Below are 15,647 nucleotides of genomic sequence, written 5' to 3'. Positions count from 1 at the left end.
GCATACAAACGGTGAAAAATGTATGGCTTTCCAGTTAAGAATTTTATCTTAATTTTCTCTTTAATATTTATTATGTGTTTATCCTAGTGCTCATGTCTAATCTCGTTGCAAACAATGTTAGTACATTTTTATGAATGTCAATAAAAACAATTACATTTTAAGCAAAATGGAAGATAACCGTTATATCAGTAGCAAATAAATAAATTAACTTGCTGAGTAAATTAGATGAGGAATATTTCAAAAGCTTTCACTGCAAGTCCTCGTGGGCATGCGAAATACCACTAAATAGCTTTAAAACTAATGACAAATGGGTCTGCTAATGACATCAGAGGCAAACAGTAAATGACGCTGTGATAATGACAATAAAATCCATTCACTTGAATTAGAGGAATATATTGGGTTTTCATATGGGGTAACTGTCTACAAAAAATGGTAATTCACAACCTGCACTGTTTCTTTAAGCATCACTTCAGATCAAGGTAAGTTACTACTTCTCGGTGGCCTTAGGGCTGGGCGCCCGCCCCGTGGCTGGCAGGTCATGGGTTCAAGCCTCTACCGAGTCGAACCTAAAACTTAAAACATTGGTACCCATTGCCTCTCTGTTTGGCATTAGGTGTTGGAATTGGGGGGCTTGGTTACCTAGTGAGAAAAAAATGATGTCCTTATGTAATCTCTTAAAGGAACATCACGTATCATAGGCAAATTCACACATTACACTTAATGCAAACGAGGTTATGTTTTTTTGTCACTAGATGGAATTAGCTGCACATCTGACTGTGGTTACTGTCACACTATTTGACAAACCTTTTAAACCAAGGGTGCGCACACTTTTTCATCATAGCAACTTACAAAAATACCAAGTCCAAATGATCTACCATCTGCAAAACAGCAAAATATGTTATTATTTTCAAATGTACTGAATATTCTTTTGTTTTTTTGATTACCCACAAAATTAAGTAAAATAGATTGTCTAGAAAAAAACTTTCCTAATTCGTGAGGTTTAATGGTTCCCAAACTTTTGCTGGCTGGCGCCCCCTTGGCTCCCCAGTAAATTACTATTACTATTCTGTTCCACGTCCTCTTTGTCAAAACCAAAAATAGGTCCAAACAAGTGATGTACCGCCCTTTTTCGGTGCAAGCTTCGTTTCCTTCTCATTTGTTAAAACTGGGACCATGTTTACGGAGTCCGCCATGACACTCAATGAGCTCACACGGTGGGTGTGGCATAGTGTGGTGATTGTAAACTTTGAATGGCGTTTATTGGCTAGCACTATTATTAAAACTTGCCTCTGATTGGTTCGCGCTTTTAAAACTTGAACAGTAACAATTCTGGTTGGCCAAAACTCCGATCACTCACTACCTAAACCTTGAAAAAAACACAATGTTTTGCGGTTTCACAACCGCACTATGTCATATAGCGATGTCGATTCGATTTTGGTTAATCGTGCAGCCCTAACATGTTGTGTACATATTGTCAAACAAACGTTATGACTTCGGATTGCCACCACCCTACCGCGCCCTTCCTCCTCACCGCCCCCCCGGATCTTTCCACCGCCCCCAGGGGGGCAGTACCGCCCACTTTGGGAGCCACTAGTGTAGTTGAATGCTGCAGGTGGCACAGTGGATGATTGGTAACCATGTCCGCCTCACAGTTCTGAGATCTGGATTTTGGGGGGCCGGATTTACCCTCCTCTCTGTGTGGAGTTAGAATTTTCAGGTTGACTCGTGACTCCTAAATTTTGTCCCTCGGTGTAGATCTGGTATGACTATGCCTATGTTTGCCCTGTGATTGGTTGGCAGTCAGTCCAGGGTGTCCCCTACCTACTGCCTGTCAGCTGGGATGTGATTCACCACCCCCATGACCCTATAAATATAAAAAAAAACTGACAATATTTCTCAGTGTACACTTAAATTAATCAATCAAATATTATTAATCATTGTGAAAATGCATAAATATCGACCAAAATTGCTAAATTAGAATAAATATCAAAACCCTGACTCAATTCAAGTCATCCTTTTTAGGGATGGTCTATAACTGTTTCTTCCTACACATACCCAACAAAATTGTGATATTTAAAAAAAATAACATTTTTTTTACTGCATGCTATATTTTGAAAAAATAAATAAATTAAAATACACTTAAAATCCAACTATTGTGTCTTTATTTGTATTTACAATTACAATAACATACTTCCTCTGCAGTAATGTTGAAGAGACTACACTTTTACTTCATGTTGCTCTACTGCGTGTGTGAGATGTGGTTTTCTTTACGACATTTTTTCAAAGTATACTCTACATATTTTAATGTGTGCCTCTATAAGATACCTCCATGGCCAAAACCGGCCAAACACGGTTTGCCTGATGTAGATTCCCATCTCTGCATCAGTATATGTATGTACAGTATTTTGTTAATTATTGCACCTACTTATGGGTACAGCTAAGATAATTTTACTTGATTAAAAACTGATTTTTCTTCATCAAAGCATGTGGTACATTTAGCAATGGAGCACGTGTATAATGTTAAGTTGTGACAAATGTTTACAGAATGAACTCTTAATGGTTCATAATGAACCACAATCAAGTGCACTTACTGCAATATGTGTCAGTGTAATGGTGTTCTTAACAATATCCAGTCGTGATAACTATTGCTTTCAAACTAAATATTGATTATGTTAAGCTGTAGTCTCTCCACTACTTTTGGAAACATGTTTACCAAAGTTGTATGGTTTGGTGGTAATTTTTAACAAAATAAGACACTCATGAAAATAATTTGATTTTGGATGTTTTTATTTTGTCCTAAACTTGCCATGCAGGAATAAATAGGCTTCTGTTAGCAGTATCAATCTCCAGTAGCGGGATTTTATCAGTAGGAAAAATTAATTGTTCATCTCCTAAAAGTAATGGCACATGACATGGCCAAAGGGAAAATGAGCGTCTACTTCTTACTACCCCCTTTCGAACATGTTATGTTAACATTATTTTTGTTGTTGAGTGTTTGCTTTTGTCCTGTTTTTATTTTATAATGTTTGAAATAAAGTTTTGATCCAAAGTCACTCCTACTTTTGTCATCCTCACCATGTTTGCACTCTTTGTGTTGTGATAACATGAGCCTTGTGTGCTGAATTTAGTGAGGCACTGCTAGATAGAAGAAACCCAAAATATGTGTACATTCTCACCCAGTTCTGACGTTCCACACAAAACCCTTGCGGGAATACATACATCACCAATAAGATGGAAAATAATCAAGAATTCCTCAAACTTAGTTGAAGTCATAGAATCCTGGTGATCATATTGCAATTTTTATGATATATGGAATTCCGCTAACTAAAAAACTATTCCATTCAACACATTTTCTACTGTGCAATAGAATAGCTCTATAGTTCCATGTTTGTGTTTTTGGAGTGTATGGCCAACCACAATTTTCTGTTTTAAACGGCACCGACCAGTCAGTGACTGGGAATGTTGATCATATTCCAAGATTTAACAAAAAAAAAAATTATGACAAAATTTTGAAAAGTGGGTTTAATTAAAATTTTGGATATATATTTTTTGTGTATATAAATTGTAACACATAAAATGAATTGTATTGCTCTTTCTTTTTTTGTTTTGTCTAAGTATAATATCATCTTTGGATATGATAATATAAAAAAAAGTATCTACTTTTCTTTGTATTTTTGTTATTTGTCAAGTTAATTGACAAACACTTGTTTACACTTATAAAACACGTTTTTTAAAATTGTTTTATATTACAGAATATCCTGTTGTTTTGTGCACTATTTTTCTACCCGTCCAAAACTTCATTATTTTAAAGAGGAGGAAACTAAAAATGTCTTTGAGAAATCTGTTTAATGGGAAAAATAATTGGCCGATTCATCGATTATGAAGTTAATCGTTAGCTGCAGTCCTACTCGCATGCACGCTTTGAAAAATGCCCAGGGCCGTAATTAGCTATTCGCAGTGTTTGCTCGATTAAGTTTACCGTTTGCACATTGGTATGTTTTTTAGTCTTATTCATTTTAGCTCCGAATGTGTACAGCTAAGATAATGCAATGATTGATATATTTTTTAAGGCATATATGTGCCATCAATATTAGATGATTATATATAATGTTTAAAGGTGACATATTTTCACATTTTGAACACATAATATTCACTTTAAATACCTAATATTTTTTACGTACGATTCACTTTCTGCAATATCTATATTTCAGTGTTGTGCTTATTAAAAAATATTTTCTTAGTCATATTTATTACTTACAAAGTAAGAATTCATCAAAAAATTGATAAAGTGAAGCTTTAGTCTAGGCTTGTCAAACTCATTTGGTTCTGGGGCTGTACCCAGACTTACTGTTCCGAGGCAAAAGAAGGTCATTTTTAGCTTTGATTTTCAGTGTAATGCCTTATCATTCAGCCTGCATTAGTAACTTACCCTGCATATTAGAATCATAGATGACAAGGGATCTTTTCTAAATACAACACATTACTTCACAAACAAAAGAAAAAAGATTACCATGTTTGACATTGAACATGTTTACCGGTTTATTTTACCAGTTGAGAGAATGGAGTTATACACCGGAACCAACTGCGCAACTATACAAATTCAAGGATTTGGTTCTTGGTACCATTCTATAGAAGCAAGATTGTATAGTCATAAAAAACAGCAATGGTGCAGCTCGTAAAAAAAGGCTTGGTTAGATTTCCCCCAATTTTTTAGGTGAATTGACATGGAATGACAAAAATGAAAGACGCTCAATTGACAAATTGAGCAAACCTGCTGTAGATTTCAGCTCTACATTTTAAATTTTTTTAAAACTTAATAGAGATTATTTTGACTCAAGGCATTAACTTTTACTATGGGTGTGCTTTAAAATTGATCTTGCATTGGCTGTATTTTAACAAAGATTTATTGACAATTGACTACTTAGAGAAAACAAATCTAAATACCTCCATTTTCTTTTTTAGGTTTACCTGCAATCCTTGAAAGCATTCCAATGGCAACCGACATAGTCATGGATGCGATTCTTCCCCTTCAACCTTTTCCTGCATCCCTACCTACAGCTCAAAATGGGACTCCCATCCAGGAACCTGTACTGGCTCAAGTACATGAGACTATGGCAAACCCCATTCCTGACCAGGCTATTTCACAGCCTCAGCCTCCACTAGCACATAGCTCGGGTGATGTTACCCCTAATTCCGAACTGCCTCAGATTCCTCTGATTCCACCACCACCATCCTGTACTAAGAACCCCGAATGCAAAATCATGACCTTTCGTCCGACCATGGAGGAATTTAAAGACTTTGCTAAATACATTGTCTACATGGAAAGTGAAGGAGCGCATCGTGCTGGCCTTGCCAAGGTGAGCGCAACAAACTAAATTGTTGGATTCCTTTGACTACTATAACATTTTGAACATCTAGGGCTGCAACCAATGACTATTCTACTAGTCGGCTAGTCACAGACTATGAAACAATAAGTCAAGTAATCCAATAGTTATTATTTTTCTTAAATTTAACATGACTGTGACTTAATAATGTTGAAAATAACACAAGAAAAATGGGTATCCTGATTGAACATACTGCATATTCGTACAAAAAAGAAACATAAATGCAGAAAAAAACAATTGGGTACAGTGGTCGTTCAGTAGAGACATAAATCCATAAATCCTGTTAATCTTTTAGGGACAGGCAAAGAAATGATAAATAAAAATCAAGTAAAGGTTAACTATCCCTTTAAACCAAGAATGGGTTTATTATCAGTATCGGTAAAAAAAAAATGTGCGTTTGGGAAGTACATTCAGTGGTAAACTGCAAAGTTTTTAACAAAAAAACAACCACTGTCAACAGTTTGAAATCAAACCGTTTTAACTACTTTTGTTCTTCATGGTGAATATATTTCTGGGACAATGCTTAAGCTCTTTTCTAGCGAAATATATGCAAAAAAAAGGGAAAATGATATGCCATCAAAACAGTATTGGCTTGAACGTTCAATCTTACCAAGGCGAGTCAGACTCCCATTTTCTTTCAGCTAGCTGTCCAGCGTGCGCTTTAAATGTTTTTGAGTCACTGAGCTACTTCTATGATTCGCAAGGTCTGCTTTGCAAACTTTGCTTGTAGTATTTTTATTCTCCATATCCTGGCTAACATTTTCCCAGACTAATGAAGTTTTGATACGTGTATTAGATGTTGATGCCGCTATTTCATTATGTTTATGTTATAGCTCGAGACAGAGACCCTATTGCGCATGAACGGCTCTCAGCAGAAATTTTATTTTTGTAGATTGACTCACTCGGGTGGAAAAATTGGAATGCATTGTTGACTATTTCTATGACTGACTTTTGACGACAACGTCGACTAATCGTTGCAGCCCTAGTGAACACCTATTAAATAATGATGAAATAACTATGTTGCTCCAGGTAGTATATTTTGCTAAAAGAACTGTACTCCAAAATGTTCTGTACTGAACTTGAAGTTGTCCAGGTTTAGAGTATCAATGCATCCTCACATGTAGACGATGAGCAATTTTATTTGTTGCTGTGTGAATATTCTTTCTGCAAAAATGTTTAATTCTGATAAATATGTAAACATTTGAACACCCAGGTGATTCCCCCGGAAGGTTGGAAACCACGGAAAACCTATGAGGCCATTGAGGAAATGGTGATCCCAGCTCCCATCATGCAAGTTGTGACTGGTCAATCGGGTCTGTTTACCCAGTACAACATCCAGAAGAAATCTATGACAGTGAGCGAGTATCGCAAGCTGGCCAACAGTAAAAAGTGAGTAACAGTGTCGCAAACAGGAAGTGAAATATAACTAGATATTCTTCATTGGTTGTGGATACCAATTTCTTTCAAACAAACCTGATTTAGGGTTCCCTCCCTTTTTCAGATTCAGATTCAGATCTACTTTATTGTCATTCTAGTACACGTGTATACAGAACGAAATGTCGATACATCTGACCCGCACAGTTTCCTTGAATGTACAGATATAAATAAAATGTTGTATTGAGTTGTAGTATTGAGTGCTAATAATATACTAAATAACTATGGCTATGTATAGTATTTTACAGTAGCGCAAATAGTGCAAGAGGAGTAGCTAACCAGATGTGCAAAATGTGTCGTCAGGTAAACAAGTCAGATAAACAGAACAATAACACTGTAACAATAACGCTGTAAGTACAATAGTGCAGAGAAACAGATGTGCAAGGAGTGGCTAGCTATAAAGAACTCCCAGTAGTGCAAAAAGTCAAACAAAACCCACAGATGTACAGATTAGCAGCAGTTTAGATTTACTATGTGTTTGAGTGACCATTTAACAGTCTAATGGCCAGGGGGACAAGACTATTGTGGAACCTGGTGGTCCTGCACTGCACACTGCAGTACCTCTTCCCAGAGGCTAGCAGAGTGAACAGTCCATGATGTGGGTGAGAGGGGTCCCTGATAATGTTCTTAGCTTGGGATAGGCAGCGCTTCTGGCCAATGTCCTGAATGGAGGGAAGAGAAGTCCCGATGATTTTCTCTGCTGTCCTCGTCACCCTCCTCACACTACCCCAGTCGGTAGCGCTGCAGCCTCCACACCACACAGAGATACAGCTGGTCAGGATACTCTCTATGGTGCCCCTGTAGAATGTGATGAGGGAGGGTGGGGGCAGGCGGGCTCTCCTCATCCTCCGCAGGAAGTACAGGCGCTGCTGTGCCCTCTTAACCAGTGATGCAGTGTTCACGGACCAGGTGAGTTTGTTTGTGATGTGCACCCCTAGGAACTTGATGCTGCTGACAACCTCCACAGCCTTGTTGTTGATGAAAAGTGGGGCATGGTTGGGCTGTTTTTTTCTGAAGTCGACAATGATCTCTTTAGTTTTGTCCACATTCAGGACCAGGCTGTTGTCCCTGCACCAGCCCACCAAATGCTCCACCTCCTCTCTGTAGGCCAGGTCGTTGTCGTCCCTGATGAGGCCCACCACTGTTGTGTCGTCCGCAAACTTCACGATGTGGTTTGTGGCGGACCTAGGGACGCAGTCGTGTGTCATCAGGGTGAACAGCAAGGGGCTCAGGACACAGCCTTGGGGGGAGCCCGTGCTGAGGTTGATGACATCGGAGATGTTCTGACCAATCCGCACTGACTGGGGTCTGTCAGTGAGGAAGTCCAGCAGCCAGTTCCGCAGGGGGGTGTTGAAACCAAGGAGTCTCATTTTGTCTACCAGGTGTTGTGGGATGATGGTGTTGAATGCTGAACTGAAGTCCAGGAACAGCATCCGCACATGGGTGTTCTTCTTCTCTAGGTGTGTCAGGCTCAGGTGAAGCGCAGAGGAGATGGCATCCCCGGTGGAGCGGTTTGTCCGGTAGGCGAACTGAAAGGGGTCGAGTGAGGAGGGGAGACTGGAGGTGATGTGCTCTTTAACCAGTCTCTCAAAGCACTTCATTATGATGGGAGTCAGTGCAACGGGCCGGTAATCGTTGAATGATAAGATCTGGGGTTTCTTTGGCACTGGGATGATGGTGGCAATCTTGAAGCATGATGGTACTGTGGCTTGGTCTAGCGAGGTGTTGAAAATGTCTGTTAGTACACAAGCCAGCTGATCGGCGCACTCCCTAAGGACCCGCCCTGGAATGTTGTCCGGGCCTGGAGCCTTCCGTGTGTTGACCCTTCTCAGGGTCTTCCTCATGTCAGTTGAGTCCAGGTGGAGCGCTCTTTCGTCCTGATTTGGAACCGCTTTCGCTTTTAATGGGAACTATAAGTTATAAGTTTTGAGTTTATCTTTATTTAATTTGTTTGATGAAATTAATATGTTTTACTTTTTACCCAGGACGTATGTTACACATTCCTGTGCAATTTTGGCACACAGAATGTTACAGAACAAAGTTTAAAGTATGATAAATATGAACCTACTGACGTATTATTTTGGTGACTGAATAATAATCAATTCATTGGTCCACTTTTAGTTAAAAGCAAATTCCCTTTTAGGTGTTTCCCAAACAAAAGCATTCTATAGTCTTGTTGCAATAGAATACATGTAATTATTTGTTTGCCATATTTACACACCCATTATATACTGTACATCTTGCCGTGACTCCTGACTGTAAGAGACCGTTTAAACCATCTTTCTTTACATAACTTTTCTCCTGGTTTAGGTACTGCACACCACGCCATAAAGACTTTGATGACTTGGAAAGGAAGTATTGGAAGAACCTAACTTTTGTGTCACCCATTTATGGTGCGGATGTTTGTGGATCTATCTATGATGAGGTTTGTAATGGGACAATGGGAATCCTCTGTAGATAATGGTTTACCTTCACACTGGTCTTGGGTGGCTCATAGGGCGGCTTGTTGTTTAGTGGGCAAATATTTATAATCCCTTCATACACACAATTCCTCTATTCAGAACCCACTCTTTATTCGATTCCTGGCAATTAGCACCACCTTGTGGTGTATTTCAAATGTGCATGGTAGAAAGTGCTCGTATGACCCGAACTACATTTAAAACAAGATAATTTATTTACTTTATTTGCTTAAGATTTGTTTGAGTGTATTTTAAATTCATTTTGTTCCTAATTAGGATATTCAAGAATGGAACATTGGCCATCTGAATACACTGCTTGATATGGTGGAGCAGGAGTGTGGAATCGTCATTGATGGTGTGAACACTCCTTATCTGTACTTTGGCATGTGGAAGACCACCTTCGCTTGGCACACTGAGGACATGGATCTCTACAGCATTAACTATCTACATTTTGGCCAGTCCAAATCATGGTTAGTACCTTTTTCTATAGATTTTATTCCTACACATTTTGTAAAGCTGGGTTATATTTAACGTTGTTATAATAATCTAGTAATTGGTCCATAGCAACACAATTAGATCCCTCAGAATTTTTCGTATTTACCAGGTAACATTTTGACCCCCCGTCTTATCTAGTGCTGTCCTCACAAATGTAAACTGCCTTTGACATTTGAAATATGTCAAACTATAATCATCATAAATCTGCCACACTCTTTCTCCTCTTTCATGGTTTGTCTCAGGAAACAAATGCACAGTGAACCATTCCTCTTCGCGGTTAATGGCGGGTTTGAACCCTGAGTGAATGTTGAAAACAGCGATGTGGACTATGACATTACTGTACATCACATGTATTAGTAGATGTATTGAATCATGTAACAGTTTCCTTATGGACGCAAACTCTACGGAATGTACACTTACACGATGTCTCCCTGTGCATGGCTGGAAGAAGAGACAAGGGAGAGCTTTACTTCTCTCTTAAGAAGACTTTTCCACTTTGTGTGCACGCAACTGCGGCCAATGATTTCCGCATTTTGAAACCATCCAGCAGTTTAACTTTATTTGTCATTTTACAATGCTGTGTCCGCGTAGGCAGCGTTTGGGATAACTTAAACAAATTAAGCACTGAAATGGCTAGCGATATTTAGAACTGACTAACCAGAAAACACCAAGTGCTAGTGTCACGAGTGCTGTCAGGGTCACCCAACCAGTGTACAGAGCACCAACCTAACATTACGTAATGTGACATTCATAGGGGTCCTGTTAAGGCTTTTTTTCTGCTTCCTGATGGTTGTTCTTGGATCTTTCAAAAGTATTTTACTTAATTTTAATGATTGCATACACTGTATGTTTTAAATGTTATTGAACGATTTAAAAAAAAAACGGGATTAAGAAACATGGAAAGCTTTCGATACAATAATTCACTAAATACTTAAAAAAAAGCAATATTAAAAGGAATTGCTCAACACTTCCTAAAGTAATATCTTTCAAATAAATTTTAACTTGTATATAGTTTAAGATTTAGGAGTATTAAATTTTGAGGTCCTCAAATTGTCTATGTTAGGACTTTATTGTTTTTATTGTATATAAATAATTAGTGAACTGTATCAATAAAACTGTATTATTGGCAGATGACACCATAATAATCTGCTCTGGTATGAATTTACAAGGACAACAGGCAAGAATTATAGTAGATCTTGAAAAGTAATGGTTTGATTAAAAACAAACTACCATAAATATATCAAATACAAGAGTGATGGTATTTGGGGAACCCCAAAAAGGTTGTTGAAATCCAAATTAAACTGGGTAAGGTATAAAAAGAAAAGAAAATAGTCCAAGTTTGTGGGAGTGATTCTTAGCCATAAAATTAATTGATGCCTCATATAAAACGTATACTATCCAAATTAGAAAAGAACATTGCAGTGACGAGTAGATACAGCCGTACAGTATATTCAACAAGAAAACCTTTCATATATTATATAAACGCTTCCCCAGAAAATGTGGATTTATTTAAAATAATATAGAAAATAATAATAATTGCATCTAGGTGGCTTTGCAGAAATTTAAGAAGCTTTAGCTACATTCTACAATTATATAGAATCTGACAGCAAAGTTCCCATATTCATTTGAAAAACAGAAAGACTTGTAAATTATTTAGTATATCATTTAAAAAAGTATTTGTAGGCTATTTTTTACATCCCTGAATCAAAATTAAGGCACACTTTTTATGCCATTAATTTATTAGTCCGGCCCCCGTGAGAAGCTTTTTTTTTTCTACCATATGGCCCCCTTCTTAAGATGACTTTGACACCCATGCACATTCTTCTGCTGTATACTGTTTACAGTATTTAATCAACAAGCATTGAAAAAGGATGAAGTTAAAGTGGTTTAGCAGCTCATAAAAGTTTTGGTCTCTTGTCTCTGCAGGTATTGTATCCCGCCAGAGCATGGGAAAAGACTGGAAAGACTGGCATCGGGTAAGGCGACATATGTACATTTTGTTCTTATTCTTAAAAGTCTAAAATGTGTGACGAGTCAGGAAGTTACTGCATTGTGGATTGTAAAATGTTGAAATAGTTTTGTAGCTACTAAAAAACTTTAAACTAAGTAGTTAGTGTTTGGGCTGATACACACCCATTCCTAAGAATATATTTAATCTCACATAAATGTATCTCACAGCTGGCTGATGCAGTGCAACAAGTATATATTATTTGGTAAACATGCTATAAAAACGTTCCCTTTTTTGTTTTGTGTCATTGAGGAAGTTGCATCTATAATAACCAAAAATATATTTGGAGTTTGGAACAAAGACACATCCTCGAGTCTTTCTGTGTTTATAATACCTGCTCTGTGTTTAGCACTGAGATATTGAAAAAAAAAAAGTGTATGTAAAAACTGTCATCGCAGAGGCAACTAATAGGGAAAAGTCATCCATCATCTTAATTGTGACATGTAGTCCTGCTTTAGCAAATCATACTTTTCATAAATTTGCTTCACATGTAAGTAAGTAAACTTGTCTTCTGTAATTTTATTCCACATTTAACTACAAATGAATTATTTGTGCGTTTTAATAGTGCGTTTCGGTTTCGAAATGGCAACATTGCAACTGTCCTCACCGTATTGTTCTTCCAATATTCATGTTAGCTTGCTTCGCTTACGAAGCGAGCTAACGCTGTTTGCATTTCGTAAGGTCAGTATGCGAATAGTTTGATTCGTAAATATTTTTTTTGTTGTGACTAAATTGAACGCGCTGAATGTGTTACTTTAGTAATATTTTTCTGTTTTTTTTATTATGTTAATATTTGGAATACTCAAAAAGCCATAATAAATGGGCGTGTAGCCATCATGCTAAGTTAGGCTACTAGTAATATTCTTTTTGTCAAATGTCCCTTAAGAGTAAGTGGTTACGTTCAATTTGTCAACTTATACGTTTAATAGTATGTCAACAGTAATAGTCTGTGGTCTGTGCAGCCCATTGAGACCTCTTGTGATTAAGGGATATACAAATAAACACGACTAGACTAGAAATGTCATCTTTTTTCAACTTGTAGTGCCCCATCACTTTTGACCTGAGGAGTAGCTTATGTGTTCCATGTCGCGCTGGAGATGACATGAAGGGGAAACGTTAATTGTTGCGAAGGCCAAATTACTTTTAACTAAGCATCGACCGATATGGGTTTTTTCAGGGTTGATACAATACTGATTTAGTATTAAGAGACCAATATTTGGAGCGTATATTCATTTGCTCTTAAAAGCTTTAAAAATTGGTATAATCAATTTTTAATAATGCAAAAAGAAACAAAGAATATTTATTATAAATTCATTTAAAACGTAAATAGCGCTCTAAAACCTTTTACACTAAATAAAATAGAATTTCAATACAACACAACTAACATGACTAATAAGCGTGTTATTCCTATGTAGTCTCCCATAGCCGCAGAACACAATATGTTTTAAGTGTGTCTTACTTTGCAAACAGAAGTTAGTAAAATTTTAAATTAAATTCAAACATTTGTTTACACCTGGAAATCCAATAAAACCAGGGTCTCATCAACAATTATTCTCTGCTTACAGCAATCAGTGAATAACTGTGTACAATAAACACGCTTTACAAAAAGTCTACTATAGCACGCTATATAAAGCCTACGTGTGTACAACTACTTGTGGTTGTAGATATTTTGGCGTTAAGCTATATTGGGTCGCCTTCAGTTTTGCTGAGGTTCGCAGAAATATGTCTCAATAAAGTCATTATATAGACAACGATCACATTTTTGTTTCAATCACGTTAATCAATATTTCTTAATAAACACATTGTACCGGCTACGATAGCGGCACTCGTTCTATCAAAAGCGACCTATTGAGAAGCATAGGAAAATCAGAGCTCCCGTTTATATGAAGGGGAGTAAGACACAGGTTTTGTCTTTTTCCGTGTGTGCGTTGCTGCACATTGACGACATTACTTTGATATTTCAACCAAGGGTACTCACAAAGGGGGTGGAGAGAAAAAAGGCAGTAAATGTGAATGTGAAAAATATTTGCGAATATAAAAAATATTAGCGAGCCCTAACTCTCACTCCAGTCTGCAGTCTGTGACTGCACACTGTACAAAATAGGCTTCCTGCTTCTGTGGCTCTGCCCCCAGCAGTTTATCCAATCAGAAGGCGTTGGGATGTAGCGACAGTCTTGATACTTGAAACACCTTTTTGAGATTAGCTGTAATGGCATTTATTGCTTTGTTCTTCCTCCTTACATTTTATCTTCCTTCATGTTGACTCTGTCCAATCAGTTGGCTGAATTTCACAGAAATTGGGAATTGGCGCTGGTGATTTTCCTCTTTTGCTTTTAGGCCCAGGTGAACAAAATGTGAATCTTCATTTAAAAGTGATGTAAAAGAGAGGAGAATATTCTCGTTTTAGAGTGTTTGCTTTATGGTCTCACAAATACATGTTAATCCCCTATGGAGGAGGGAGCATAGGAAGTGCAAGCAAAACAACTTCTCACATTTGACTAGAACTTGTATAATAAAAATGTTGTTTTGATTCATTAATATGTCCATTGTAGATCTTATTTTTTCATTCTAATATTTCTGCCTCCTTTTAGGTTTCTTCCCTGGAAGTTCCCAAGGGTGTGATGCATTCCTTCGCCACAAGATGACTTTGATATCTCCATCAATCCTGAAGAAATACAGCATTCCCTTTGACAAGGTGAGCAGAAGACATTATCAAGTTACAGGTACATTTAGTTAAAATAAGGGGTATTTTGCAGTATTTTTTTTAACTATATATCTTATACATAGTGCACCGGTAACTTTAATCACTGATACAAGAGAGACAGAGAGAGATTAGGTTTACACACAAGCAGGAGTTACGTGCGTGAACCATTTGCTGCGTAGATTCTACATACAGCACCTTATCCATCAAGACATGTTTCTCAGGATGTGCTGCAGGTAAAAGCACTTTTCTTTTTATTCGAGGTCGACTATTAACGAGCGGGCAGATTATCGGCACCGATATTGGGGAATTTTATGGATATCGGTATCGGCATATTAAAAAGCCGAGATTAGGACGATATTTAGCACAACACCGAGCAACAGCCGAGCCTTTTGTCCTGCCTTCTCTCTTTGACACCATTCACCCAGTGCCTTCTTTTTGGATAAGCCAATGGGGGCGGAGCCTCCAAGCAGAAAGTCCCCACTCTGCACTGTCTGCAGTTGCAGATTGGATCGAAAGTTAGGGCTGTCGTGAATATTTATATTTGTGAATAATTCTCACATTTCCTCTTTGTGACTCCCTTTGACTGAAATGTCGAGTACCAAGCACTCAGAGTCTTATCGCTCTCCCTTTTCAACAACAACCACTTACAAACACCTTTCACCTATTAAACATGTTAATTCAGTCATTTAAAACAATAATAAATAATAAAATAATAAATAATTGTCATTATATGATGAAAATTAATTTAGCTTAGCAAATATGTTCTTTTAATAGGTTTAGCATCCCCATTTCAAACAAGTAAAAACGTTTGTCGAAATTAAGAATGTGAACTATTGGTGTGTTTTAAGCAAAATAGGGTTCTTAATGTCTTCTAATGTCTTCAGAGGATATTTTTTCTGCCATGTAAAAGAGAACGTTTTATTTTTGTTTAACAAACAAGACCATATGGTTAAAATTTGAGCACATTTTTGTAGGACTACAAGACACTACCCAACATTGGTTTTCTCCAATTATTTTTCAAGGTTACATTGTTCATATATGAAACACAATTTAGTTATTTTATTTAAACTGCTTTTTTACTAGCATATTTGGTATCTTAGCAATCCAAAAGTAATTAAAAGTAACCCAGGTACATTACTTCAATACTACAGTATTCGTTTTAC

General features: G+C 37.3%; 1 protein-coding gene across 1 annotated transcript in view; it reads left to right on the top strand.

The window, feature by feature from the left end:
- kdm4b (lysine (K)-specific demethylase 4B) overlaps positions 1-15,647 on the top strand; it is a 38,598-nt gene that overhangs the window by 4,129 nt on the left and 18,822 nt on the right. The window contains exons 2-7 of the mRNA XM_088349372.1: positions 4,963-5,357; positions 6,598-6,773; positions 9,129-9,243; positions 9,554-9,747; positions 11,699-11,748; positions 14,372-14,475. Coding sequence (XP_088205498.1) covers positions 4,963-5,357; positions 6,598-6,773; positions 9,129-9,243; positions 9,554-9,747; positions 11,699-11,748; positions 14,372-14,475 — 1,034 coding nt within the window. The remainder of the gene's footprint in view (positions 1-4,962; positions 5,358-6,597; positions 6,774-9,128; positions 9,244-9,553; positions 9,748-11,698; positions 11,749-14,371; positions 14,476-15,647) is intronic.

This window comes from Urocampus carinirostris, chromosome 12, assembly GCF_059441175.1.
Source record: "Urocampus carinirostris isolate Australia breed hairy pipefish chromosome 12, RoL_Ucar_1.0, whole genome shotgun sequence".
Lineage (NCBI taxonomy): Eukaryota > Metazoa > Chordata > Actinopteri > Syngnathiformes > Syngnathidae > Urocampus > Urocampus carinirostris.
The sequence above is the reverse complement of the archived record's forward strand: the minus strand, read 5'-3'. Positions and strand labels throughout refer to the sequence as shown.